Source organism: Sturnira hondurensis, unplaced genomic scaffold (assembly GCF_014824575.4).
Source record: "Sturnira hondurensis isolate 20B ecotype Veracruz unplaced genomic scaffold, ASM1482457v3 Scaffold0002640, whole genome shotgun sequence".
In the NCBI taxonomy this organism is placed as follows: domain Eukaryota; kingdom Metazoa; phylum Chordata; class Mammalia; order Chiroptera; family Phyllostomidae; genus Sturnira; species Sturnira hondurensis.
The window spans coordinates 134,144-158,042 of NW_028075271.1; the positions used below are offsets into that span (position 1 = coordinate 134,144).

General features: G+C 59.0%; 1 protein-coding gene across 1 annotated transcript in view; it reads right to left on the minus strand.

The window, feature by feature from the left end:
• The window catches only part of HUNK (hormonally up-regulated Neu-associated kinase), a 71,145-nt gene that overhangs the window by 14,783 nt on the left and 32,463 nt on the right, over positions 1-23,899 (minus strand). The window contains exons 3-6 of the mRNA XM_037040552.1: positions 22,446-22,501; positions 17,521-17,656; positions 8,252-8,379; positions 1,060-1,195 (exon numbers count right to left, since the gene is read on the minus strand). Of these exons, the coding sequence (XP_036896447.1) occupies positions 1,060-1,195; positions 8,252-8,379; positions 17,521-17,656; positions 22,446-22,501 (456 nt within the window). The remainder of the gene's footprint in view (positions 1-1,059; positions 1,196-8,251; positions 8,380-17,520; positions 17,657-22,445; positions 22,502-23,899) is intronic.

Sequence of the window (23,899 nt, forward strand, 5' to 3'; positions counted from 1 at the left end):
GGCAACAGACCTTGAGGCTGATGTGGCCCCCAGTGAAACTGAGTTTGACACTCCTGCTCTAGACCTTCCTCCCCAGACAGACCCCTGCCAGCCCCTCTCATTTGGAGAAGCCAGCACTACGACGTCCGTAAGTCCTGGTGGAAGTTTCCAGACCCTCCTGGGCAGCCTGAAAACATGGTCACAGAGGACACTTCTCCCTGGCCTGTCGCGCCCTGCCCCTGTTCACCAGCGGTCCTCGTGACCTCAAATGTGCAGGACACTCCGGTCTGAAGAATGAGTCGAGGGCCCCAGGCCTGAGAGGTGTCGGCCCCACGCGGCCCCCACGCTGGCTCTCCAGTGACCACGGTCCGGGCCCCCATGCCCTTGCTCGCATTGGCTACAGCCACACGTCAAATGGGAGGGAGAACAGACGGGAAAACGCTCCTGTGAGCTGGTCTCAGAGCTGCGGGCAGCTCCCTGGCGTGGAGCGGCATGTCACTCGGTGTCTCCACGCTGGGGTCCCGGCCCAGTACCCTCTGTACAGAGGCAGGAATCTTGGGGAATCTGTTCCGGGAGCCTTCACGGGGAGCCCCAGGGGGACACCGCCCGGAGCCAGCGGCTCTTGCTGCCGTCTGTCCCTCCCACCCGGACGCCCCGAGGCAGGGCCTGCGGGTTGTCTGGAGGAGAGAAAGGCATTTCACGGACGCTGGCAGGGGGACTGGGTGGGTCTCCCACTCACTCACACATTCACACACATGCTCACACACTCAGACACACACACGCCCCTTTGGGCGCAGCTGGTCTAAAGGGTCCCTTCGTATGAAGACGAGGTGCCCCTCCGGGAAGGATGCCCCCCAGTAGTAGGTGTGACGAGGGGGATGAGGCCCCCTCATCCGAGCGGATTTCAGGCTCATCCGCCCTCCGCAGGCACCATGCAGGGTGCACGGGGCGGGGGCGGGGCTACGTGGGTGGGTTCGGGGTGAGAGCAGCTTTGCCTTGTCACACACAGCTCCCTGCCCAGACTGTTCAGGGCTCGCTGAGGGCCCGTCCGACCCGAGGAGGCTCCCCCGGGAGACTCACCTGTTGGGGTAGGCCACACTGCACGGCACCCTGCCCACGTAGTTCTCGTTAAGCCAGCGGTTGGCCAGAGCCTGCTGGATGTTGGGCCTCTTCGCGGGGTCGGGCTCCAGCAGCGAGCGCAGGAAGTTGATGGCCCCTGTGGAGACATCGGCCACACACACGTCATAAGCTGCACCCACTGCACCTCGGAGACACGATGCCGGCGACTCACCCCGCCCTGAGCTGCCAAGCACCGGCCCATTCCCCGGGTCTCTGGGCACCACAGGTCCGAGGAGTCCAAGACGCCTGCTCAGCAGGTGCGCCTGGTATAGGAGAACGCCTAGGGTGCGCGGTGCCCTGCGCTTCCCAGTGGAACCTGTGGTCTGGTCTGGGGTCATGCCCTCAGAGCCAGGTCCTGTGCGTCAGCCCGAAGGGGCGAAAGCGGGTGAAGGGAGATCGCTTCATCTCACAGAACGGATTTGAGCACTTGGAGGAACCAGCGGGAAAGGCATCGGAAGCTGGACCCTCTGGGTGGTCCTTGCCAGGGGACATCCCGTCCCACCGGGCTGGGGAGGTCCTGCTGCCTCTCTGGTCCCTTCTCCACGGCCCCCACATCGTCCCAGACTCAGAACAGGCCAGCAGCGGCCCAGGCCCACCTGGGCCAACCAGGCCGGTGCGACGCCGGAGGGTGTTTTGTTCAAGTGTATAGCAAACTGGAACAGCCACTCAAGTTTGAAGTCCTAGTTCGTGGGCAAAGGCCCGGCAAGCACCACATGGGAAACCCACGCCTGCCCAATGGGCCTCTCCTCTTGTGCTGGCCTCCCGCCCCCACTTGCAGCACCCCGAAGGTCGTCTGTCTCGAAGGGCATGCTGGGAAAGGCCAGGGTCCAGGGAAGAGCTGACCAGCTCCCAGATCTCGCCGGCCCCTTCCTTCCTTCCAGGCACGACGCTCCCATCGGCTGCCCTGGGTCTCCGGTTGCAGCGCGGATGTTCACAGGGCACATACCGCCCACCCGGCCACGAGGGAGTGGAAGCCAGCTCATCGCTGGGTGGGATGTCTGCACCTCCGAGGTGCAGAACTAAGGACACGAGTGCTGAACACAGGAAACAACTTCCCAAGGCGCCCGAGGGTCACGGGCTCCCCAACGGTCCGGCGGGCGAATGTGCATGTCCTCAGGAGGGCAAGGGGTGCTGGGATGGCTTCAGAATGGGGGCGCCTGTCCCGCTCAAGCATGGGACTGTGGGATTTCCCCCTTCACAATATGAAATGCTTTTTATGTAGCTTCGTGCATGAAATTAATTCCCAATACACCCCATCACGGATCCTGGGGAACCACCGTCTTTGCTGGGCCCCCAAATTGCTCTACCCTTCTCTCCAAAGCTGTTTTCAGTTTCCTGAGATAATTGAACCTTTTAGGAAAAGTCATAAAAACTCTCACTTTCTCCTGGGCTTTGGCTGTCATTTTTAAAAAGATTTTATTTTTAGAGAGAAGGGAAGAGAGAAAGAGAGGGAGAGAAACTTCAATGTGTGGTTGCCTCTTGTGCACCCCCTACTGGGGACCTGGCCTGCAACCCAGGCATGTGCCCAGACTGGGAATCGAACCGGTGACCCTTTGGTTCACAGGCCAGCACTCAGTCCACTGTGCTACACCAGCCAAGGCCCAGCTGTCATTTTTAAACTTTGCAGAGGGATGGGTGTGTTCTGTCAATTCATTTTGTGCAGGGGAAAAACGAAGCCACCCAAAGAGGGATGGATCAGGACGTCAGAGCGACCTTTGCCAGATCACGCCTCCAGGTGAGCTCCCATGGCAGCCGCTGAGGCCGCAGCAGTCACTGGGTGCACTTTGTATTCCAAGTCTGATCAGAAAAGGCACCACACCAGAGTTTAAAATACAACAACTCCTCTAAGGAGCTAAGTCTGACAGCCGGGTCTCCTGAGGAAGCCCCTCCGTGCTCCGAAAAGCCCACGGATCTCCGAAGACAGAACTCCTCCGTTCTGGGACCTCTGTCCCCTTCTCTCAGCTCCCTAACTTGGCGAGAGTCCGTTGGACGCTTAGCTGGGGACGTTTCTTGTTTAAAGGAGAAATATGTAGCTTCGTGAACTGAGACGGGAGGCTGTTGAGGGACTGACTGACTGATGCCTTGGAGACACCCTGTCGCTCACCCTGAAAGGACTCGCAGCTCTGCACGGCGTGATTAACCGGAGGAGCCGGGAACAGACAGGATGTGTGCTCTGGTTCTACTTTCAGAACCCAGCGCTCTGCACCTCCTCAAACAGCCGAGGAGCCCCAGTAGCTGAAACAGGGCTCTGCAGATGGACTCTGGCACTGTGGACATCGAAAACGTCACGCTATTGGCCCAAAAGGACATGGGGCGCATGCGAGGAGCTCTCCGTTTGGCGTCAGGGCCCTGAAAAGCCCTGAGACTCAGGAGCAGAAGGGACTGAAACACACTCGGCTGTCCTGGGGGCCATGGTGGGCGCAGCCCCGCTGCACCCTCTCTCCTGAGCCTCCACATGGCCTCCCATTCGGGCCGAGGGTGGGGACCCCCCAGAGGGTGCTCCCTCAGCACGGTCCCCACCTCCTGTGCAGCACACACCCCATGAGGTGCCAGCTTCAGCAGCGTGGACCTGTGATGCCTGGACGTTGAGCCCAGGGAAAGAGCCACGGGACACGGGGAGTGCAGCCCCTGAGTGCCAGCCGGTCCTGTGCATCCTGGGGCTCTGTCCCCACTGCCTCCCCGGAGAAGGCAGCTGTGACGACAGTGGGACAGTGGAGCCTCCTAGAAACCGGTAACCAGCGTTGGCTCAACCTGCACGAACGCCGTCCCCAGCTCTGCAGCCTTACTCCCTCGACTTCCCAGCACGAACCCTCCTGATCCGGAGCAACTGCCTGGGGACACCTACAAGGGCCATCACAGACCTGCGGCAAGGAAAAAGGAGCTGTCCCTCGAGTTGGAGACCAGAACTGCATGCGCAACGCTGGGACTCACGAGTGCCCACAGGCAGGAGCAGCAACTGTTTGTTTGGTGGCCGGAGCTGGGGGGGCCCCAAACTTACGTTTTCAAACACAACCAGTGTCTGATTTACGACGGCGCGTCTCGAGACTTTGGGACTTGGTGACAGCGTGAAAGCGACACACACAGGGTTACACCAGCGAGTCGACACGTGTCGGCGAATCGGGTTCTGTGCTGTGCACACGACCCCACCGCAGCGTGGGCCAGGGCACGGGTCCCCACGCGTCCCAGCCGGGTGTCCCGGGTCGGTGTCCCGAATGCACTTACTACATACACTACTCCCCCCCTCCCACCAAGCTGGCTTTACCAGGACGTGGCACGGTGAACTCTCGGGGCCCGTGACCCCACACCTTCTCAAGTCAAACCTCTTCCCACTCAACCTAAAAAAGTAGACTCATCAACAGATGTGAAATCATTACAGTAACGAGGGACAGAGTCGTCACGTAAACAGGATACGTTTGTGCGACATGTGCTAAAGTGACCTGTTTGCGATTTGGACGTTCCAACTTCCACATCGCCCCGAATGTCAGGACAACAGAGGACACCACCAAATCTGGGGTGGGGGCTGGGGGTGGGGCATCTCAGACCCCCTAGGACGAGGGAAGGGAGGGCAGCAGGTTTGGGTTCAAAGAGAGAGAAGCCTTTCCTCACGGACAGGCTGGGGACGGCAGCGCTCCCTGGTGTGGCCGGAGCCGAGACAGTGTGAGCGGCACGCGCCCGGTCCGTAGCCCGCCCCCTCCCGGTTACTGGGAAACTAGCACTGGGGGTACAAGCAGACGGTGTCACTGATGAAGGGGGCCAGGCCAGTGGCAGGGAGAAGAGGTCAATGTGGGTGGGTGCAGAGGGCAAGAGCTGGGAAATAAGGGCTGCAGAGGGCGGCAGCTGAGCCCCCAAACGAATGCCATCCGCCCTGTGAGCAGGGTCAGGTGCCCTGAGCCCCTTGGCAGCTGGTACCTGGCTTCTTCGGACCCCAGTTCCCAGCCCCAGCTGTCCAGCGGCCCTGGGGGCTGCACGTGGACTCGCCAGGCGACACGAGTGCTCGGCGTGTGCAAATGCTACTCGGCACGCAGAGTCCAGCTGAGAGAGATATTGACGTGTCCCACAAGAGTTTTTGAAAAAGGGCGGGGACCCAGATTCCTTAACACAGACCAGACGTAGCAACGCAGGCCATGCCTGGCGAGCCGAGACCGTGGAGGCCCGGGTGGGGGGTGAGACCTGGAGCCGAGCACAGAGCCCCAAGCCCAGGCACCGCTGGGACCTTTCCGGTGGATCTGCTCTGGAACTTCCTTTGGACTCTTTACTAACTTCGCTGGGGGTGCAACTCCCACTTCCTCAGGCCAAATTTTACCCCCCTGGGCGGGAAGCACTCACAGCCCAGCCCGCTATGTCTGGGGAGAGTTCGGGGGTGACTCTCCTGGGGAGAGTCCAGGTTGTCCTGAAGGAACGAGAGCGACTTCCCTGTGTTGCCACCTCCCCGCCCCCTCACCCCCCCACTGCAACAACCGTGGGCTGAACCTCCGGCTCCTCCCTCCACGAAGGCTGCNCACTTCCTCAGGCCAAATTTTACCCCCCCTGGGCAGGAAGCACTCACAGCCCAGCCCGCTATGTCTGGGGAGAGTTCGGGGGTGACTCTCCTGGGGAGAGTCCAGGTTGTCCTGAAGGAACGAGAGCGACTTCCCTGTGTTGCCACCTCCCCGCCCCCCCACCCCCCCACTGCAACAACCGTGGGCTGAACCTCCGGCTCCTCCCTCCACGAAGGCTGCTGAGCAGACGTCCCAGGCGCTCTGCCTCGTAGACACCCAGTGGGGCTGTCCTTCCTCATGCGATGATGCCTCTGAGGAAGTCAGGAGCTCCGGCCCCCTCAGTCTGGCCCTTCCTCCCCCTCGACAGAGGTGAGGCGTGGAGGAGAGATGTGTGCCCGCTGCCGCCCGCACTGGGAGTCAGGGGCTACTTGTTGCCACCCACCGCCCGGCCGTCTTTCTTGACCAGCAGGATGAGAGGCAGCTCCCCGGGGCCTTCCTTTTGCAGGCACGGGGGTGCAGACACCCTCCAGTTGATGCCTTTTTGCACGGGTCCCCTGGACCAACAGGCTCAGAGCCCCAAGCAGAAACCAGAATCACTCTGAGCGGTGACATCGTGGGTGACAATGTAACCCAACGAAGAGGCTGCTGGGAACGACTATCTGTGGACACTGGACCTTACCACGAGACATCCTTAGACACTGTCAGAAGGGCTACGACAAGGCACAGTGCAGGCAGAGCTGCGGACGCAGAACCGGGGTCACCCGCCCACGACCAGGGGAGGCGGCCACGCAGCCCCTCTGACCAGGCAGCAGTGGGGCCACGGAGCGGGGTTCACCGCCTGCCTGCAGTTCCCCTCGGGCCTGTGCCACAGAGGACAGAAACATGTCCACACGGAAACCTGTACCCGGAATGGAGTTGGTGGCAGCTTCGCGCAGGAGAGCCCAACGCTGGGGGCCACCAGACGCCCTTTGGCGGGTGCGTGGTTGAGCAGACCGCGATGCCACCACCGCCGAAGTCTGCTCAGGGACTCCAGGACACACGGCCGACGCACTGCCGCGGGGAGGGGTCTCACGGGATGCAGCTGAGCAAGCAGCCCTGTATGCAGCCCTTATGAAAGGGTAGGGCGACAGAGACCGGAGCAGGTCATGGGGGCCAGGCTGAGCGAGTGTGGGGGCAGGGGGTGTCGACATGGAGAAGGTCAAGGGTCTCGTTACTGTCGCTCTCCTGGAGCCACACGGCACTGCAGGCGCCTGACATGCAGCCAACGCAGGGACCCCGGTGAAGCAGACGCAGCCCTGCGACTCCTTACAACGGCACAGGCCCTACGGCTGCGCCGTGACACAAAGGTGCTCAAAAACTTCATCCGTTTTTCAAAAAGCCACCTTTCCTCCTTGTCCTCTCACTCGATCTGCTTTGCTTACACGTCCACAGGCGAACGTCACACGCTCAGTGCGTCGCTTCGCAAGCTCTACACAGCAGAGACCAAATCTGTTTCGTCTCCTGCTTCCTGGCGCCCGGCCTGTTCCTACCATGAGGGGGGCGCGCAGTACGTTCTCACGGACAACGGGGTGAGCGAGAACTGCGGAAAGAATGGAGGGCGCTGTCGGAGGGCTCCGCGGCACTCTCGGCCTCTCTGAGCGCCAACCCCGAAATGCAACCGGTGTCCCTTCAGCGCCCGGCACACTTGCCAACTCCGCCTCCCTGCTCTCCGACAGGGGCTGCTGCTTTGACAACGTCAGGGCCGTAAGTCACCTTCCCTGCCCACCCGCCACCCCACCTGCAGGGGTATGCACCCCCACCTGCAGGGGTACGCACCCCCCACCTGCAGGGGTACACAGGCTGCCATGCTTCCGGCCTCTCTAGCAAAGGTGCAAGTGTGGATGAATCCAGTCATTTCAAACAAGAACTCGTTTCTGCTTTGCAAACACAAGTTCAGGGTCAGTTTCAGGGATGCTTTATAAACTCAAGAGAAACATATGTAACAGTAGCAAAATAAAAATGCTACATTTTAACCACATATCCTAGCTGAAATTAACCAATTGCCTCCTTTGGTCACCTGTCTTATCACGGAGAAGCTCCGTTTAGTCTAAGGGGCCAGTTCAACGACTGCCGAGACCAACTGGGACCAGGAACCAATGTGAACTGCGATCCTCACACGAAAACAAGCTGCACTAATTTCCTGGGTCTGAAGCCAAATCTGAATGTGAACCATTTACTGAAACGGAACCAACTGAGCCTGAGGTCCCCCACCCCCACCCCTCGACGACACACCTGGTGGAGCGAGCTCTAAAACTGAAAGAGCAAAACAAATCAGAGACCAGCCTGGAGTGAAACGAACACTTCTCCCCAGTGACCCGAGGAAGACGCACACACACGGATCACAAACGCTCGTTTCCCAGGCGACCTTACAACACGGTGCGTTTCAAAGCCATGAAGCTGTTATTTCTGCAACGGAGACGGTGAGATCCTTCTGCTCCGTGTGTTCAGAACTCCAGTGGGAAAGGGGAGGAGGGAGGAGAGACGGCGGGAGAGGTTCCGCAGTGAAGGGAAACCCAGCCGCCCTCGAGCTTGTTCCAATTCCAGGAAGAGACCTCGAGCCGCGGGTGGTCCTCACACCCTCGCTGCCAAACCCAGCCCGTGCCCAAGTGTGGACCCCCGGCAGGCAGGCACGGTACCTGTGGAGACCTGCGTGGGGAGGGGGTTCATCTCCTTGTCCACCATCTTCTGGTACAAAGCCCTCAGGCTGAAAGGCTCCACGGTGAAAGGCAGGGTCCCGGTCAGCATGGCGTACATGTTCACGCCTCTGAAAAGAGAGAAGCGCAGCGTGAGGCCACAGCGAGGCCCCCGAGACCTCTCCGTCCTGTCCCTCTAGAACCCTCTGGAATGTGCAGCACCACCCTGGCGTGGCCAAGGGGAAAGCCCCGGGCGAGTACGAGGCTGCAGTGGCACAGGCGCTAGACCACAGCGAGAAGGGGGGTCGAGGGTCTCCAAGAGCTGCCTCAGGAGGGGCGCACCCGCCCCTTCCTTCTGCAAGGACGTCCAGACCGAAGTACGTAGAAACCCCAGGGCATGGGAGGAGCCTCGAATGAATGCAGTTTGGTCATTACATGGTCGTCCAAGTGTGGTTTACGAGGCAGAGCCAGGGGCAGGGTGGCACCTGTGTGGGGCACAAGTCACGGCCCCGCTGGCAGGCCTAGCAACGGCTCGGCCCCGTGACCTGCAGTCCCACCCAGCATCGGGACTCTGCTCTTTCCTGGACTTCAGGCCGAGCCTGGAAACAGGGAGACTCCTTGCAGGGGACGGGTGTCTCCTAGCCACTCATTACGTCACTGTTTACTGGGACGTCCTGCCACCCAGCCCCGGCCCGGTCTCTCAGGTGTGGTCAGAGTACCCTCTGAACGGGGTTCTTTGCTCGTCTCCGAAGCCAATAGAGAAAACTGCAACATCTCCTCGGAGGGTTTCTGTTTTCCTGACCTCAGAGCCTAACAAGGTCTAGATGAGATTTCCTGCCGGGGTGAAGTGTCTGCCTGCCAAGAGGCCTGGAGCGTTCCAACACGCCCAAGGAAACGTATTTTAAAAACAGGCAGTCATAGTAAGACCCATGAGACGGATTTCAGTTAAAGAAGACCCCGGGGCCACATGCCACTGTGGCCCCTCTGAACTGGAGCCCTCCACCACAGGTGTGGCCGTGCCAGCCGGACCTCCTCCCGAGGCCTGCTCCTTCACTCGCAGCATGGAGTCGGGACACACACCCCCCCACACACACACACAGCCGCTGCACAGGTTCTCCCTGGCCGGCTCTCTGCCCCAGGCAGGGGTACAGGTGTCAGGCGGGGGGACCAGACAAGGCCCCACCTTCTCAGACTGGGGGGCATGATCAACAAGGAAACAGATCAGTGAGCACAGCCCCCCTCCGAATGCTGGCGGGCGGCTGCTGTGGCCCCTCAGAGCATCTGGGGCTCCTTCCAGACCTGGCTGTAGTTAACCTCTAATTAATTGTTTTTTGGTTTGTGTCTGCACAGAGCCATAAATAAAAGCAGTTTAATTTTATGTCCATGTGCATCAAATGAAGTTTAAATAAAAATAACAAGTAAAGGAGAGGGGTTACCCAGAACGCCTTTCCTTTACAAGGCTGTACCACACTCAGTTTGACGAACATTGCCCTGTGACCTTCCTGTTCCTTGTCAAATTATAAGAGGACTACTCAGAAAGTCACAGAGGGAGAGGAAGTAAGCCGCCTGGGCCACACAGGCCCAGGAAACAAGTTACAGAGGCGAGGGGGCCTCGGGCTCGGGAGAGGGCCAGGCCAAGGTACGGTGCCTGGTGGGAGGTGGGGGGCAGAGGGGGAGGGGAAGGCACGGGTGTGCTCCGGTGTGTCCCTGATTATAGGGGGTCCCGCAGAAGTAAGGACTGCCCGAGGGTGGTTGGTGGGGTCACGATGTGGGTGTGATGGTTTCTAGTTGTAATGTGAACATTTCACTTAAAGGACCTCGTGGCGGCTTGAGTGGGGTGACGGGCTCATGATTTTGTAATAAAAGATTTTTTAGTCAAAGGGGCGTCATTTGTGCCGGACCCCACACTTCCCTTTATCTTCAGGGGACACGGGGGTGCCTGCGACAGGCGCAGAACGGGGCAGGGACACTACGTAAAGCGGCTGTCACCTCACAGCCTGGTAGGGCCAACTCTAAACCCTGCGGGAAAGTGTCCCTCCAGGGCGTCCTCTGGACAGGAAACCCTGGCCTCCTTGTCACCTGCCGGCTGCAGAAGACGACAGAGACCTCAGGTCCCTTCCTCGCCCTGCTGCCCGGTGGGGAGGGACCACACACACAGGTAGCAGGGGCTTGTCCTAATGGTGCCAGAACCGCTGTGGGCCGGCTGGGACCGAGCTGGTGGTTGCCATGGTAACGCCCACTGGGTGTTTTACCAAATGGACTCCAGGATTCCGTTCTTCGGGAGGAGTTTGTCACCAAGAAAAACAGTCACAAACCCCTAAGAGCACCCACCTGTTCACTCCCGAGGCCCCGGGTCTACAAAACGGGGACGTAACTGCACTCAGTGCTGGGCTGTACAAGGGGCAAGTGAACTACCCCGCAGGAGGAGCCGAACCCTGGGTTTTGGCATAAACTCACTGCCTAACGAATGTGACCCACCGTTTCATCACAAAACTTAAAAACAACAGGAGAAAGGAGATGCGGTGTCATCGTATTTCCCCAATAATTAGGGACACCTACGTTAACGGTCGTGTGGTCCCAGAGATTCTAAGAGGGAAGCCAGGTGGAGCATCTGACCCCTCCCCGGGCAGATCCCACAGCCCCTCCTTCACTGCCTGGGCAGAGGGAGTGAGCTGGCCCTCTGACCTTTCGGGAGTCTGTGGGAATGCCGAGGAGAAATGCGGGGTACAGCCCATGAATCTCGGTAACCCCCCAGCATTAGCCTGGGCCCTCGAACCCGTTCAGCATTGCCCGATGTGGCTTTGAAACGCAGCCCAGGGGCCACCGTTTCTAGCTTCTCCACGGCGAACGTGGGGACCCTGAGAACCACAGAGAGTTTTAAATAAAGAGAGTGACGAGACTCTGGCAATAAGCAAATACGACTTGGGTTTTCTGCGCAGAGAGAAACAGGGGGAGGGGGGTCATCACTGGGTGGAAGAAATCCCAGAGGTACTGGCCAGGGTGGAATACACTGGTGACGAGAAAAAGTGACCCCAAGGGGAAGCTGGAGGAGTTGGGGGAGAGGCCCTAGACAACGGAAGTGGGGAAAAGTCGGAATTAAATCAGGAGCCCCTGTTCCCTGGAGGAAACGGGGGTGTCACCTGCCATCGTTGAGAAGACAGAGTCCCAGCCACTGCGAGTGGGGAAGTCGGCCAGCCACGCTAGGAAGAGGCAGGAACAACGCTGGGGGCAGAGCTCTGCTGGCAGGCGGGGGGTCGGATGAGCCACCTGCACCGGTGGGCGGGTGGCCAGGGTCCCCAAACACTGCCCCCATATGCCAGAGGCAGCGGACAGAACCTTCCGCCGAGCTCTGGCTTCTGCATGACTCTTCAAGAAACTGCCTCGGAAAAACTCAACCCTGTACCTGAAGCAGCACTGACTCTGCACGCCGGTTCTGGGGGCGGGGGTGGGGGTGGGGAGCACCTCTTCTACTTTAAATGCAGATGCTAACTACAAAAAAAATAAGTCTTAGATTTTGTAACTGAAAAATTTCAAAAGCCAAAACAAACTTCTCTCTTAAAAGTCAAATGCTCTGCCCTGGCTGGTGTAGCTCAGTGGATTGAGTGCAGGTGTGCGAACTAAGGGATCTCGGTTCGATTCCCAGTCAGGGCACATGCCTGGGTTGCAGGCCAGTTCCCAGCGGGGGATGCACGAGAGGAAACCACACATTGCTATTTCTCTCCCTCTCTCCTCCCTTTCCCTTCTAAAGATAAATAAATAAAATCTTTTTAAAAAAGTCAAAAGCTCTAAATGACCCAAAAGAAGGCCTGGGTCCCCCCTTTCCATCTCCTCCTCCTGCCACCCCTCGTTTTGAGGGGTCTGCACGGGAAGAAAATGCTGTCCTGCCACACGTCACTCTTTTACAAAATAGAGTCAAGCCCTGGACCAAATGCCCCTCCCCTACTACCAGCCAGGTCTGGATGGGCTCCCCCCCGCCAACTGGTCTCCCCAAAGACAGCCCTGGGGGCAGAGCACCCTATGAAGGGAAACAGAATCGGCAAGGCCGGGAGGGAGTGCCACCCCCACAAGCACCGGGTGCGCAGACAGCCCACCCCAGGGGCCCCCTTGACAGCCAACAGCAGCTTTGGTTGGAAAATACTGGATTCTCAACCTTTTGGGGCCAAAAGTCTCCATTTCCATCTTCCTCCTCCTTAGAGAGACACCAGTGTTCTCCAACGAGCATTACAATGTTCTGAAAATAAAGTCGATTTTGATTCTTTTCATTTAAAAGGTGTATCTGTATTAAGTTTTTTGAATTACTGTGTATGCCACTCTGAGGAAAAGTCGGTTAGCAATAAAAAAGGTTCACCGCACCAGAGCGAACATTTCTGGCTTTGTGTCTGAAATCTCCCCGCTGGCTGGAAATACAGTCTAAGTATTTCATTCATCTGCGTGAGAGGAAGGAAGTGGACGATTTTAAAGACGTTCACACGTGGTCCATGTGCGAGAGTAATGACCACTGAACATGACGGAACCCCCCACTGTGCAGGCAACGTCTTCCATCCACCTGGGTCATCCGGACTCGGGGCAGGGAGGGCAGCGGGGGCCTCGTTCATGGGGAAGAGCCGTCCCTCCCGGCGACAAGCCGGCTCTGTCCCGCACTCAGGCACAAGTCTCAGGAAAAGGCCCCTCTGTCCGTCCAGGGCCAAACCCTTTGGACGGGTGCTCACTTTCAATTCGGGAAATGGACTCTTCACTGTTTGTTGTTGTTTCCAAGCAAGAAAAAGGGATGTTTGGTGACAACAGTGTGTGACCAGAGAGGGGACTGGCTCCATGTCTTCCCAACAGCCTTTTACGTTACATTCTCGCTGGGTTTTCCATGTCTGACACTGGCAGCCAAGGCGAGGGTCCCAGAGACCTGCTGCGACACAGCCTCCCAAAGCCGAAGAAAATTAATCCCCACCACAGGCTCTGAAGCGTCCCGTGTTCTCTGAGATTGAGAGCGACAGTGGCCTTCCCGCCTTCGCTGGGAGGGCCCCCTGCCCCTCCACCTGGACCTGCAGGCGCAGGCTGTGCTGGCCTCCGACACCCTCCCGACCCGACCCACGGCAGACTCGGGTGTTCCCCACACTCCACCTCCTGCCTGCTGTGTGCTCCCAGGGAGACTTGTGGGGAAGCCAGTGGCCGTAACAAGTACGACGGGCAGGGAGGCTTCGCCAACAGGCTTCTATCTCCCTCAGCGCCAGAGCTGGGTGTCCCAGGTCAGGGTGAGAGCCGTCCTCCTGGCTCACCGGTGTCTCTCGTGTCAGAGGGCGCAAGAGCTCTCCAGACTTTCTTTTTTTTTTTTAAGATTTTATTTATTTATCTTTAGAGGGGAAGGGAAGGAGAGAGGGAGAGAAATATCAATGTATGGTTGCCTCTTCTGAGTCCCCTGCTGGGAACTGGCCTGCAACCCAGGCATGTGCCCTGACTGGGAATCGAACCTCGATCGTGTGGTTCGAAGGCCCGTGCTCAATCCACTGAGCTACACCAGCCAGGGCCGGACTCTCTTCTGATAAGGACGCTAATCTGGTCCCGGAGCTCCGTGTGCATGCGTGGCCTCACCTAACCCCACCTAACCCGAAACACCCGCCAAGGCCCCGCCTCCAAACACATCACGTTGGGGGTCAGGACCTCGATCTATTAGGCTTTATCACAGCTCTAAATAGACCTAACCTAGGCCATGCCTGTGACCTGGGAGCGGGTTATGCAGCCCCCTCTGAGGAGTGCTCCGGGGGCGGCTGGCAGTTTGCTCCAGGGAAGGCACACTCATTAGATGGACCGACAACACGGTCGGGGCTGAGCAGAGGGAGCCTCCCCAGCTGTACCTCCGCCCTGGGGCATGGGGACAGGGACCGGGGGCACAGGGACAGACCGTCGTGGGGCTACCCTATCTGGTCTACCCGGAGGTCCCGCCCGGGCCTCCAGAGCCACACCACCACCGTCGGCTTAGGGCTGGCACCAGTGCGGTGCAGCCCCGCCTAGTGAAGCCTCTGGAGCGTGTTACTTGGTGGCACCAGGACCAGGAGGGAGGCCTGCTGGGGGCTTTGTGGAGGGCCCTCTGCATCGTGTCTCCTTCGTGGGGAAAAATGCGAGTAAACAGGACGTTAGCAAAGAAATGTCCAGCGGTCCCCCATCGGCCCAAGCCCGTCGGTGGCCAGGGAGCAGGAAGGCACGTCCCCGATCCCTGGTCCTGGGCCATGTCCACCCTTCCTGCACCTGCACCCCCCTCCAGGCCCCCACTGTTTCTGGGTGCAGTCTCTGCTCCCAGGTAACGGCAGGTAGCAATGGACACTCTCCCAAAGTGGAGAAGCGGGTGGTCACTGAAGGGGGTCCCTGCCCCATCAAGGGACTGGGCAGAGGGGCTGAACCAGAAACCGACCCTCAGACCACATGATTTGGGAAGTATGGGTTTCCGCTGCCCCGTATTTGGGGTGAATGGCTTGCTCCCACCTACAGTGACTGGGAGGGAGACTGGGACAAGAGTCCCCTGGCTGCACAGCCCAGGCCTCTCCCAGGGCTGTGACAAGCTCGGGGCTCCTTCCTTCTACCCTACTCCCAGACCTGAGGACACTCCTGCCCCAGCAGAGACAGCTGGAAAGAGGCCCCTCCCACAGGCTGAGCCCCGTCGTCACCATGACAACCGGTGGCCACACCATATTATTGTCCAGTCCCCTCGAGAGCTGGACCTCAGGGGCAACCTGGCACCTGCTCTCTGAGCCACAGTCTTCACTGTCCCTTTGGTCACTGTGTCCCCACCCCCTTCCCTGTCACCAAGCTTACACAACACCCCCAAATCTCTTGGCCTTTCAGGCTCCCCACTCTCCACAGCCTTATTTTCTCATTTTTTGGTGCAAAAGCTGTCCCTTTCAGAGCTTCCCATTTAGCATAAATGGGTTTGCTGTTAAGGGAAAAAAAAACGTATTCATCCATAAACAGGTGCTGAGGGCAGTCACGTGCCCCACACTTGTGGGAGGTCTCGCATGCCAGAGGGACCCACCAGCGCATTTCATTTCCTGTACGGGCTGCTGCTGGGGTGGTGGCTGCCTGGGCGGCTGTGTAGGGGAGGGCCCCGCCGCCCTTCGGGCCTGGTCTGGAGTCTGTGGTCAGCTATACGGCCAAGTCACCAGGGTCCCCGCAGCCCCTCCCTGTCAGCACCCCCACCGGTCACCTGCGGCCCAGCCACACCTCCTGTGGGAAGCGGCGAGGAGGTAGGGCTGGCCCCTCCTATCTGTCCTGGGGATCGGTGATGGAAGCCTGTCCTGACTAACGTGCCCCTGCTGATGAGCTGGACCTTGGGGTGGCGGCGGGGAGGTTCAGGGAACTCTGTGGCCCTCAGACCCCATTCCCACACCCAGTCCTCTCTCCGACTCCCATGGAAACCTCGGGCCCCTCCCACTTCTGCAGCCCCTCACGCGCCTCAGTCGGCCTCCTCCGCCAACTGTAGCCCTGACCCTGTGCTTCTGCTCGCCCAGGCGACAGGCCTGTCCCTCCCCTCTGTCCCTCCCTCCCTCTCTAGCCTGCACTCTGTGTCAGGTGCCAAAGGATCCCTGAACAACGTGGGTGCTCCTTGCCTCTGGACCTCAGTTGGAGGGGTTCCAGCAGGTGAACAGTGACTCCAGGACCACAGGTGAGGGCCAGGAGGGCAGAGATCAGGGACTTGAGGAGACGAGGGAGGCCGCCCAGCCAGCCTGCGGGAGGCAGGAGGGACCAGGGCAGCTGGCCCCCACAAAACACCAGGGAAAGAGAACACTCCTGGCCGGGAGACTGCACTGGGTGGGGGGGCCGTCGGGCCACATCGGGGGAGGGAAACTGGCGTTAGCTACAGGAATGGGTGGGGGACGGGGACAGGGAGAACGGCTCATCGGAGGCCCAAGCAAGGGCACATATGCCACAATCAAGACTCAGTCCTCCCCCTGGCTGGTGTAGCTCAGTGGATTGAGTGTGGGCCTGCGAACCACACAATCGCGGTTCGATTCCCAGTCAGGGCACATGCCTGGTTACAGGCCAGTTCCTGGCAGAGGACACACCAGAGGCAACCATACATTGATATTTCTCTCCCTCTCTCCTTCCCTTCCCCTCTAAAGATAAATAAATAAATAAATAAACAAATCTTAAAAAAAAAAGACTCAGTCCTCCATCTCGAGACCCTGGGGACCACCAGCTGCCCCACTCACAGCTCCGTGACCTTGAGGCATTTCGTTAGTTCCTCCCATGATCAGTTTCTCCTTCCAAAAGTGGGGCTGATGGAGAGTCCCAGCTTCCCTGTCACCACGGAGAGTGAATGGCCCGGGGCCTGCGGACACCGAGCCCCCGCGAGCTCCAGCCCTTCTGCACCCCAGACAAAGTGCCCCGACGCGGGAGAAGCTGGGGAACCCCAGGAATGGAGCTTCTGTGCCTCCAGCAGCAGCCTGCTCTGTCTGTCCGAAGCCTGTTTCCCAGAGCAAGGGACCTACTCCCCGTGCCACCGACATGTGAAACAGGGGACTGTGAGGGACCTGGATCCCGGGACCAGCACCCCAGTGGGGCCCCCAGTGGTGGGCACTGGTGGGCTGGCCAGCCAGGCACCCCCCGCCCCGAGGCAGCATGGGGACCCAGACACAAAGGGACGGAGGAACAAGAAGGTGCTGCACTACGAGGTGCCGGAAGGAGGTGAGAGGCAAAGAGTCTGAGTGAGGAGCGAGAGGGAACAGAGAGACGGCCCCTGCGGGGCGGCACGAGGTGCAAACTGGAATGTGGGCCAGGACAGGCCACGTGGAGAGCTGGGTGGCCTTCGGGGGGTGGGGAGCAGATGTGCAAAGCCCGGTGATGGGGTGACGGGACGCAGGCCAGCGCAGCTGCGGACCGTGAGCACTGGGCAGGGTGGGGGAGGGGTGGGCGCTGGGCCAGAGGGTCCTGCAGGGAGCCTGGCACCTGGCCCCCGTCACCCAGCACTGGGCAGAGTTTGTGGGGATGCTGGTGGAAAAAAGCACGGGAGGATTTTAAGCAGCAAAACGACGTGAGTTCTGTGAGTACAGGGCTGGTTCTCTCGCCTCCCCGGTACCTAGACGCGTTTAGGGAACGGCCTCTCTGGCAGTTTGTGGAGGAACGACCAGAAAGGAAGAGTTGGGAAGCCAGGCCCCAAAGAGTCACTCAGCATCAGTGCCAGAGCCTCCCACCTAATACCGCCTCAGCAAATCCTGGAACCGCCGCTGGGGGGAGGGGCAGCAGAGCCCTCGGGGTGGCGGGGCTGTTTCACAAACTCAGCAACTCACATGGACCAGACGTCAATTTTGGGGCCGTACTTCTTCCTGGCCAGCAGCTCGGGCGCGGCGTAGGCGGGGCTGCCACACTGTGTGCTGAACGGGTCGGAGTGGCCCAGGATCCCGGCGCAGTTGCTCAGCCCGAAGTCTGTAAAGACGGGCGACAGAGAGCGCTGGGCATTAGCGAGCAGTGGGCACGGGAAGGGAGGGGGGAAGGGCAGCAGGAAAGGAAACACTCTCTGGCTCACGCCTCACGGGGCATCAGAAAGGAAGCCTGGCAGCAGCGAACCCTGACCTCTGGATGAGGGGCTCCAGCTGGCTGCGCTGGAAACATGTTTCTCTTGGGCCTCCCCACAAAATCCAGCTCGAGCCAAAAGAATGTGGAACTGAAACATATTTCTAGCAAGTCCTGAATGAGTCATCCATCCAGGAAAGACAGATATTTGCTTTCTAGGATGGAGGAGGAAGCGAGGCCACGCAGGGGGCCCTGGAGTCCCAACCCAGCCCCCCCGTGACCCCTGGGGAAAAGCGGAAGGAAGACTGAGTTTCTCCGGCTGGTGTCAGCGTCACCCCACGTGACAGGCGACCCCACCATGTAGAGACGACTTTTGCAGCCGAGTGTTTTCATTTCATACAAGTCTTCCGACAATGCTCCTGATGCAGGCGGTGACAGATGGTGCCCTGCACAGCGGAGTGCCACACGCCCCGTGATGCAGACAGCGCTGGTGCTGGCTGCAAAAATAACGCCGGGGAGAGCGCGGCGAGCACTAGACGAGGGCACCTGCCGGCACCACTTTGTTCCTGGACGAGGAGGGCACCTGGGAAGAGGCAGGAGGAGGACCCCATCCAAAGCGCCCTCCTCGGCCCTTCTGCCTCTGGAGCCGAGTTTGCCTCTGATCGTAAAGACAGGTGACTGGAGAGCTGCGCGTGTCCTGCCCTCACCTGACAGCTGTCCTCAGTCTTTGCTGAGCTCAGAACCCAGACCACACACGGATCCTCCTTCAACTTTGATGTAAACACAGTGGTTCTCATCCCCAAATGACAGTCCCCTGACTGTCCGCCCACAGGGCTCGGTCAGGAAGGGGCTGCCTGCCGTCAGGGACTCACTGACCAGCTCTGCATCTTGAACAAAAGCCTTGCACTTTCCCACCTTGTGGGATGTATGTCTAACTTCACTTCTGCGTTTCCTCTTGGCCTTTAACATGTCTCCACCCGCCAAGAGCATGACCACTGGGCACGCTCTGGAAAGGAGTCACGCGAGTGAGTCCGTGAAGCTGTCCCACGCCGTGGGTCAAGAGGCTTCAGTGCTGCCCGCAGTGTGGCGAGATGCGCAGCCCAGGCGGTTTCCCAAACCCCGTCTGGGCAGAGCTCCACAAACTCCTCCAGGCTCTCAAAGCCTCCACCTCAGGGCTGGAGATGGACCCTCAGCACCTACAACGGGGCTGGCTAACCAACCGCCAAGCCGCCTGTACGTCCACACACGGAACTTGACTTTCATTTGTTTATGACTCCCTTTTGACTCTCTTAGCCTCTCTCCTCCTCTCGTCCTCTGCTTCCCACTCCCCCAGCCCCGCCCTGGCCCCACTGCCTCCGCCTCCCCACCCCGCACCTCCAGGAGGCCCTAGGGGGCGGGGTGGCTCTCACACTCCCAGCTTCCCAGCTGGGTGGGATCCCTGTTCAAAGGGAACTCGGCCTGGGTCATGGAGGCAAAGGCAGGGCGGGCGTATGACTACTTTTACAAGAAGGAAGCTCATGCTGAGCTTTGCATCAGACGGCTGTTGAACTGCTTTCAGTTTGAAAACCGACCTAAAGGAACTTGAACAAGGAAGGCCTGAGGGCGCCCACTCCAGGGAAGGACAGCCCAGGGAGTAAGGGCCACATGTGGCCTGGGCAGCATTCCAAGGGGTGTTTCCTGGGCCGCCCTTCTCCTGGGGTCCCAGAAAACTCAGCTCTCAGTTTCTGAAATTAAGACAGCAGCCCAGGCTCTGCCCCTCACCTCCCCAGGGGCTCCTTCCGATAACGGCACAGAACCGCCCCCCTCGGTGCACTTTCCCTGGGCGGGCCTGCCAAGACCTGCTTGACAGCAGACAGGGCCGCAGCGAGATAAGGGGCAGCAGAGGTTCCCAGGCCAGCGTGGGAACAGAGTCTTGCCTTATCTTACGCATAGTTTCGGGAAGATAAATTAGCAGGGGGGGGGGGCAGGGCATGGAGGAGACGACGTCTGCAGTTTAAGTGGCTTATCCTGGTCCAGTGGAAAGGGTTTCGTTTAAAGTATCTTGTAGAGAAATAAGCAGTACGTTCCCCGTGCATCACTGTAATTACTGGCGTTTTAGGGAGCCGCCTCTAATTAAGGTGTGACCCGGAGAGAAGCTCCCAGCCAGGTCCCCAGGTGGGCGTCCATCGGAGCTGGTGACACCTGAGTCAGCTGTCCCCATGCCTTCCGAATGCTGCTCTGGGGATCTTGAGCTCCCAGGGAGGGCTGCCGTGGAAACCGGAGGCGCAGCGCCGTCCGGAGTCACACGCCGAGGTCGCATCAACGGTCAGGCGTCAGGCAGCTTTGTTGTGGGAGGAAAACGTCCTGATGAAATCAAATCTCACTCCTGCTTAACTCTCATTTATTTGAAACAGGGCTTCTGTAAATCCATGTAAATCAAAATATTTCAAAGGAAGAGAAACTATGAGGAAGTGGTAGGAACCATAATCGACTTCTGAAAAGCAACGAGGTAAAGTTCCTTTGAAGAAAACGTTCAAAGGGCTTTCCAGCTGCAAGAAGGCAGCTGTAGAGACCCTTGGTCCAAACTGCCTCCCCCGGGGGCAAGAACACCCGGGACCGGGGCACGGCTTCCCTCCTGCACTTCCCTTCCCGGCCCCACCGTGTGAAGAACAACGAGGAAATGCAGGCTCTGCTGAGTAAACCAGGTGCCATCTGGGGCGGAGAGCTGGGCTCCTCAGGGTCCCCGACACCCCGTTTCCGGGGGTGCCCCTGGGGCCCAAGGCTAGGCCGCCTGGCTGAGGGGTGATGGCGTCCGAGCAGCAAGGTTCCCAGTCTGTGACTGTCTCACCACACCTGACACTGACACGGAGTGATAGTGACAAAACTGCACCTGAAAAAATATTCAAAAAAGTTAGAAATCGAACGCACGATCCATAAAAGGTGAACGTTCGCCTGGTTCCTGGTCTCCAAGGGGCCACCGCCCCGAGCACACCGCGGGCAGCCAGCGGGGCTCCGGTCCAGGTCCATCGTTCTATCGTCTTCTGTCGCAGGTTTGTCAAGTGGCCCGTCTGTGAGAGGCGTCCATGTTTACAGTCACTGGTTCCTCCAGAACCTTCCGAGCAGCACTGCTCACCCCCGTTCACCCTGCAGCACCTGCCTGCCTAGCTTTCCAGATGTTGGTACTGTTTCCGCTTGGAGGCACTAGGCTGGCGATGGCCCGGGGACCACACTCAGCCGATCGTCCGCCTTGGGCTCCACTGGACGGGAATGCACACCCAGCCTGCGTGCAGCCTGTTCACCCACAATCTCAGCTGCCGGAGGGGACCGCGGTCCCTGTCACCACCATGGTTTCTGAAGGCAGGTTACCCATCAGGTCAGCCTGCTAGGGACCCCCCCCAAACCACTTTCCCTCTCCACAGCTCAGCCCCACCAGGCCCAGCCTCAGTGTCCTGCTGCCGCAGATCCGGAACCAGGACCAACAGCCCGCAGGCGTCAGGTCATCAGCCTGGTCAGCATCTGGATTCAGCCCTCGGGACAAAATGCAAGGGTCAATCCGATACGAAGAAAATTCTCTGAGTTGTTCAAGCATCTTCTAAGGATACATTCTTTAAAATCATTGGGGGAGCCCTGGCTGGTGTGGCTCAGTGGACTGAGTGCAGCCTGAGAACCAAAGTGTCATCAGTTCAATTCCCAGTCAGGGCACATGCCTGGGTTGCCAGCCATTTCCCCTGTAGGGGGCGCATGAGAGGCAACCACACATTGATGTTTCTCTCCCTCTTTCTCCCTCCCTTCCCCTCCCTCTAAATAAAATCTCTTGGAGGGAAAAGAGTTGGCTTCCTCTGAATTGCTAACCTTCTAACAATGGGCATGTTCACTACTGCCTGTCACTGGTCCGTCTCTTTTCCCCTAATAGAAAGTTTTTCTCAGGGCTGGGGAGAGACTCCCCACCCCTGAGGTGGGGAAAGAAAGAAAAGAGTGGAGCAAACACTGGCGCCGTCTGGCAGCTGGGAGTGGAAGGGGCGCCTGAGCCTTGGCCGAGAGCCGCCACACAGGCAAACAGAGACAGAAGCTTCTAGAGGAGTGTGGAGTGCGTCCGGCCGCTCGGGGGCCCTGAGCCGTGCCCCGGGTCCGACCTGCTCTCTGATTGGTACAGAGAGAAACCGCCTTCTGATGGGTACAGACCTCGCTGGGCCCTGGGCGGCGTCTCCCTGCAGAGCCGCCCTGCACCGCGGGGCTGGGGACCGGGGGCCAAGCAGACGAGGACACTGGGGCCTTCGATTCCAGTCCCCACCGCGCACTGAGAAATGAGACGGGGCTAAGCTACGGACAGCACTTCTGAACCAAATGCCAGCCACCATTTTTTAAAAGATTTAGAGTTAATCCAAATTTAAAAAAAAACATATAAAAGCTCGGCTCCATCTTGAGTTTAGGGAGAGGTTGAAGCCTGAACAACCCAAATACTTACTTCGGGCTGTAAAGCCCATTTCACGGTCGCTTCATAGCTTCTCACCTTCCTACTTAGGTTTAAATTATTTTTAAGTTAAATTCCACTTTCAAAACCACTACTAGATATTGGCGGTAAAGGACGTGATCTAGACGTACTGTCCGGGGTTTGACAATGGGCCAGGCACACTTTCCTGAGTCGGTTATCCAGAAACACAGAGGAGCTGTGAGCAGCGCCATGCTCAGCGGGTTATCTGTGAGAAGAAAAACCAGGTCCTACCAATCAGCTTGATGTTGTTGTCTTCATCCAGCAGCAGATTTTCTATCTTCAGGTCCCTGAAATAAACAAAACCACACAAAGCGTCAGGTGGGCATGTGAAGTCACGAAATGGCATTTCGCTTCTGAGGGGAAACAAACAGTCTGAGAGCCCCTTGGAAGCCGCCCACAAGGCTCTCTGCCAAAACGCCACAATCGGAAAGTAAATATTTATAGGACGAAGCAAATATTTACAGGACGTGATAGAGGTCGTTGCTGCAGACTGAAACAGCTAGCGATTCCAGAGAGGAGGCGGCGCACTGAACACAGGCGTTTCCGGAGGAAGCGGGACGGACACTGAAACCCAGGCGTGACCAGAACTGTCAGGGGCAACAGCACGGCCGAGCGCCGGGGAGGCGGGGCAACCCCTGCCGCAGGGGACGGCAACAGGCTCGGGAAGCAGCTTTCACAGAGCGGGACGCAGACACAATCTGTCAGGCCTACAGCCTCCCCGTGGGGAGGCCAAATTGGAGGCTGGTGGCAAGGTCACCTTTTCACCAAGCAGGCGCCATGATGGACAGAAAAACGGGGCCCGGAGACGCCAGGGCCCGAATCCCGGGTGTTATTGGGGAGCGTGTGCTCACCTCGCAGGACCTTCTAGGTCGAGGATTCAAGCGTCGAAAGTGGCAGCCTGCCGACTCGGACACCCATGACTGTCCCACCTGGGGGAAGGTCCCTCCTTTCCCCGACACTCAGGACACTCTCCACCAGTGTTTCCAGACACAGTGTCCCTGATGCAGCTCCCGCGTTCTCACCTGGGAACAGGGACCTGGCAAAAAGACCATTTTTCCCTTTCTGATCTCTCTTGTGAGGCCCAGAAGAGAGCGATCGTGATGAACAAAAATGGGGACAAACGACACCGTGCCAGAGTCCTGAGACAGAAGGGGACAGTGGGTAGGGCTGCGGTACTGGGACGGGGGCCCACTTCCCGGGGACAGTTGCTCACCTCCCCACCCATTTTCCAAGAGAAACTGGGGATCTGGATTCAACCCCAGTGTTTCAATGTTGGCAGTAGATGCACAATTAAAACGGTTACGAAAGCCACACCAAGTGGGCGACCCTGCAGGCAAGACACGGCCTGCAGACACCCTGCTCTCGGGCTTGGGTCTCGGCTCGGCCTGGAAGGGATGTGCGCCCACCGGGGAGAGAGCCCACCAGGAGGAGGAGAGACGGCCACGAGAGCCGGTGGGGAGCCTGTTCGCCCAGGAACCTCGAGGGCAGCGCGATGAGAGGGGAGAGGACATCGGAAGCACAGCCAGGGCACGGACGTGGACCTTCCCCGCCCCCACTGCACGCGCGAGCGGGGGGAGGAGCGGCGTGACTTCCCGGCCACCTCTATGAAACAGCACACAGAGGCCACCACGGCCTGTGTCCCGACGCGGGCGACCCCAGAGGTAAGGGGGTCCCCCCCATTTTTC